This window comes from Nicotiana sylvestris, chromosome 6, assembly GCF_000393655.2.
Source record: "Nicotiana sylvestris chromosome 6, ASM39365v2, whole genome shotgun sequence".
In the NCBI taxonomy this organism is placed as follows: Eukaryota; Viridiplantae; Streptophyta; class Magnoliopsida; order Solanales; family Solanaceae; genus Nicotiana; species Nicotiana sylvestris.
In genome coordinates, this window is record NC_091062.1 from 98,728,542 (window position 1) to 98,733,485 (window position 4,944).

The window sequence follows — 4,944 nt, forward strand, 5'->3', positions numbered from 1 at the left end:
AAGAGAGTTAGACTAATTAGCCATTATTTTTTGTTAGGTGGGCCATTTTGATGGCTTTTCACCGTAAAAATAGCACGGGCTAGCCAATTTTCGGACTGGTCATTCAAAAATAGCCAGCGTTTACAAAGTCATTAAAAAATAGCCACTATTTTGCTGCAACATGAAAAGTTCCAACATAATATACTGGAGATCGGTGCACCTGTGTATGAACTTCCAGCATATTATGTTGGAACTCCAACACTCGGAAAGTTCCAGTATATTATGCGAGACCGGTATATTATACTGGAACTCCAGTATAATATACTGGAACTTATATTGGAGTATTTTTCCGGATTTTAAGCAGTGCTTTCGTTCAGATTTATCTTTACATGAAAAATGGCTAAATTTCGATTACTTTTGAAACTGTGGCTATTTTTGAATGACCACTTGTAAATCTGGCTATTTTTTAATTTCTCCCCTTTTTACCGCTACCGCGCACTCCCAAGCCCGGGGTTTTAATACGAAGGACAATATAGTTCGGGAGGATTTTGGGGACTTCGAATAGTTTAAGTAGGAAACTGACAAAAATATGATAGTTTAAGTAGAAAACTGAAAAGCTCCTAAGACTTGCTAAACCAACAATAGTATTAATATTGTTCGGCTTAAAACCACCCTCATCTGGTCTTTATTCTATATAATACATGACCGGATGCTTTTTAATGTAGCAGAACAGCTAAAAGACATGCTGCCTCTTCCCTTAATAATGACAATAGACTAAAACTTATAATAATAATAATAATAATAATAATAATAATAATAATAATAATAATAATAATAATATTAATATTAAATATGAGCAAGAAGTCATGGACAACAGACTGCTGCTAACTCTTTATTGTGAGCTCGGGAGCAGCACCAACTTCTACCATAGAAGGCACACGACCAATGATTTTTTTGGTCAAATTCCCATTAGCCATAGCAGGTACATGATTCTCATAAGCCGAGTTATGTACACCAATAGCAGCCCTGCCTGAAGGATCAAGGTTCTTTGACCAAGAAGCATCCCACTCTACAGCTTTAGCTGTGCTACACGCCACACTTGCTCCTCCAGGAACGGTTAGCCCAGCTGAATTCTGCAGAACCAAAAATGGTAGAGGAACATGGTTAAAAGTAAATCTCAATTTAGCATTATGATTTCCAATGCATTATTATTTGAACAAAAAATTCCGATTATGTGAGCTTGCTCACACTGTTGGAAGGTTGCAAAATCGACAACAAACGTAAATTAGTCCATTTATCATAAATTCTCACTATTATCTGAACAAATTACCTGTGGGAAAAAGCGCTCGAAAATCATCCTATAGTAGTATGCTTCCTTTGTAATGGGTGTGTTATGAGGGAATATATGTGAAGCATTAAACATCATCCTATTGGTCACCTATTAAAGGAAAAAATTTGTTTCCTCGGTCAGCTTTAAAACAAACAAGCATTGGAAGATAAATAAGAGCAGTAGAAAGTCGTTGATTAGTCATTGAAACGCACATGTTGTTCAGCATGTGCTTTGAGTCCATCTATCCAACTATAGCCCACGCCATCACTGAATTGTTCTTTTTGCCTATACAGGATGTGCTGCAAGGAATGTAATGAGTAAATTGTTAGTTTGATTAATAATATAACATTCAAAATCATTTGCAAATCAGTTTGAAAATGGCGATTTAGTACACCTTTGGGAGATAAGGATGCTCCTCATCATCAAAGGCCCTCCTTAGAGCCCACTTTTCAATTCTCCTTTGCTCTGGTTTAATCTGAAATGAATAAATACATAGTTTTAGGGACAGTTGATTGTTTATTCGATCAACAATTGGGGGTCAACTACTTACCAACTTCCACTCTGGATCAATACTCATGGCAACATTGATGAACTCCTTATCTAGGAAAGGGACTCTAGCTTCTAAACCCCATGCAGATGTTGACTTATTTGCTCTTAAGCAGTCATATTGGTGAAGCGCTTTAATCTGCATAGGGAAAAAATCAACATTTTCTCAACTCCTTGTCCTATTTAAACTAGGAACTGGAAGCACTTTCTTATACCTTGCGACATGTTTCCTTGTGGAACTCTTCCTTGTTGGGAGCCTTGTGAAAGTACAAGTAGCCACCAAACACTTCATCAGATCCTTCCCCAGATATGACCATCTTCACTCCTAGTGACTTAATCTTACGCGACATAAGGAACATAGGAGTGCTTGCTCTGATTGTCGTTACATCGTATGTCTCAATATGGTAAATAACATCTTCAATTGCATCAATTCCATCCTGCAAATACAACACATGTCATTTGCCATCAGGTAAACAAAGGAGAAACGAAGAGGATGATAGATCAAGTGAAAATAGAGTTGCTCCATCAAAACCTGAACGGTGAAGTGAAACTCGTGGTGAACGGTTCCCAAGTAGTCAGCAACTTCTCTTGCAGCCTTGAGATCCGGTGAGCCCTGTTCGGTGAAAGCAAGCAAATCGGTATCAGATTTCATATAGCTGACCTTACTAGCTTGTGAATGAGGTGTTGTCGTTATTAATGTTGTAATCACACAAGTCTCAAGATTATCTGACCTCAAGGCCAACACAGAAGGAATGAAGCTGTGCTCCCCACTGCTTGGCAGCCTTTGTACCAGCCAAGTAGCGAGCAGTAATCGAAGCAACCAAGGATGAATCGAGTCCCCCGGAGAGGAGAACACCAAAGGGGACATCAGTCATCAACCTTTTGATAACAGCCTGCAAAATGATATATAGCCTTAAAACCAACATGTTGGATCCATTTCAACAACAACAATATTAACTCACATTTTCAAAGGCACGCCTGAGAACTAAGGGATCATAACGAGTGGAAGGAATGGCCTCAGAGAACCAAGGAGGATTGTACCACCTCCTAAAGCCGCCATTCTTGCTAGAGTACAAGTGCCCTGGTGGGAAAACTTCAAAATGTTCGCAGTCATCATTCAAGCCCTTAAGCTCAGATGATATCCATACAGACCCTGAGAAGGAACAGAATTACAACAATTAGTACATATAAGGATTCAACATATTCATTTGCAATAACAAAATCTAAGTGAGAAAATCATATGGAATCTTACCATCAAGTCCCCAACCAATATAAAGGGAAGTAATTCCAATGGCATCACGAGCAACAAGAAAGCTGTTATCTCGAGTATCCAATAACACAAAAGCGAAGATCCCATCCAGCATGTCCACAAAATCTTCTCCATGTTCTTCATACTGATTAATGTACATAATATAATCAGGGAATAATTTTACATATACATACATGTTTCCTAAGTTGGAAGATGAGTACTCACTAGGTGTGCAATGACATCACAGTCACTGCCAGTCCGGAACTTATGATTAGGCATTTGCTTACGAAGTTGCTCGTGATTGTAGATCTCTCCATTTACCTGAAATTTTTGGCATGAAATTAATCATCAACTATTTGAATAGAGGAAAGGATATAATGAATCATATAGTCGACCCCTACTTGTATGTGGTTGATTGGTTGATAGTTATCAGCATTAGTTTCGTTTTCATCAGTAAACTGAGCAAGAAATGAGAGTAAACATGAAATTAAAAGCACCCACCGTAACAACAATCGTCTTATCTTCGTTAAACAGAGGTTGATCACCGGAAGCAGGATCAACAATAGCTAGACGCTGATGTGCCAAGTAACAGTCCCCATGTTGATACAGCCCACTCCAATCTGGTCCACGATGCTTCAACCTGTTTCATCAATCGATCAGTTAGCAAGATTCAGTACCCACTAATAGATTTAAAGAATCATATATAATAAATAAATAAATAAAAATCATGTGTGACAGTGATGAGGCATGACTTTTCCATTCCCATGCATTTGCAAACAGTGGTGGATGCCGCATATATTGATTCAACTGAACACAGAGTGAAATCAGCCTATTTGTACGCAGACATTACCCCTACCTTATGCGGGTAGAGAGGCTATATAACGTCACGATATACATGTAATTAAAAAAACCTTCAAAATTTTAACAAATATTAAACTGCACACTTACAATTTCAAAAGTACAATGTGTTCAATACTCTAAGTAGGAATTATAGATCTGCCTCTAGCAGTGGCAAGAACACAAGGAGGAGAAAGATAAGTAATTGTAACATGGAAATGAATTACTCCTACTAATTAAATCACAGCTTTTCATATCAACATCATACACAAGTCATGCTAAAACAGTTGGTCCGAGAAAATTATATTGTGAATCTAAGATATAGGTCCACGTCAAGAATATCTAAATATATAATCTATCTTAAGCTTTAGTCTTCTTTTATTCTAAAATGCAAACGTTCAGGAAACTACTTTCTCATAAAAAAGAATCAATATAATAACGCAACACAATAACATTAACAATACAGAAAAGAAGGGAAATATAATTTACCTGCGAGAGAGCTCGAGAACACGAACCCTTTTGGCCTGAGAATCATCAGAACAACCCAAAACAGCCAAGATCCCGCACATGATTGTTACTTTAAATGTTATCTTAGTACAAAAACACTAGTTTTTTTTTTTAAAGATGATTGGATAATAAAGATGATAGTATAATAAAACAGATAAAGAGAAGGCTATGCAGGATTTTTGGAGAGATGGCCACGTACTAAGACACAATGGAGTACGTTTCCTAAGTTAATGCATTGCTTAGTGGCAAACAGGCCCTTCTATTTATAGGCGTTCCAATGGGCACATCAACAACTACCTTTCAAGCGGCGACGTTTCTTCGGTTCGATTTCTTTCCTTTTCTCCTTTTCTTAGAGGGTTGTTTGGTCGCCGCATCTTAAGTCTAATCCTGATATTAAAAAATGATGTGACGTTCGTTTAATAATGTAATCTCTTGTGTTAAGATAATTATTATGGCATTCAAGTTTTAGCATATAACTCTTCATAATCCATGCTAC

At 37.4% G+C, this 4,944-nt stretch overlaps 1 protein-coding gene across 1 annotated transcript; it reads right to left on the bottom strand.

Annotated features, from left to right (window-relative positions):
- Positions 1 to 558: 558 nt before the first annotated feature.
- LOC104239273 (asparagine synthetase [glutamine-hydrolyzing]-like) lies at positions 559 to 4,672 on the bottom strand. The gene is made up of 13 exons (XM_009793868.2): positions 4,431 to 4,672; positions 3,606 to 3,744; positions 3,330 to 3,425; positions 3,108 to 3,249; positions 2,818 to 3,008; positions 2,587 to 2,748; positions 2,388 to 2,468; positions 2,071 to 2,292; positions 1,860 to 1,994; positions 1,704 to 1,784; positions 1,522 to 1,608; positions 1,310 to 1,417; positions 559 to 1,112 (listed from the first exon to the last, which is right to left on the bottom strand). The coding sequence occupies exons 1-13, from the start codon at positions 4,508 to 4,510 to the stop codon at positions 864 to 866; spliced, it is 1,773 nt and encodes a 590-aa protein (XP_009792170.1). The 5' UTR covers positions 4,511 to 4,672; the 3' UTR covers positions 559 to 863.
- Between the last annotated feature and the right edge of the window lie 272 nt (positions 4,673 to 4,944).

Bases quoted from the DNA above. Each gene is read 5' to 3' on its own strand.
- LOC104239273 (XM_009793868.2), bottom strand. From the start codon at position 4,510: ATGTGCGGGATCTTGGCTGTTTTGGGTTGTTCTGATGATTCTCAGGCC. The intron at 3,745-4,430 runs GTAAATTATATT...TTGATGAAACAG, and splicing joins GTTCTCGAGCTCTCTCGCAG to GTTGAAGCATCGTGGACCAG. The intron at 1,995-2,070 runs GTATAAGAAAGT...TTCCCTATGCAG, and splicing joins ACAAGGAAACATGTCGCAAG to ATTAAAGCGCTTCACCAATA.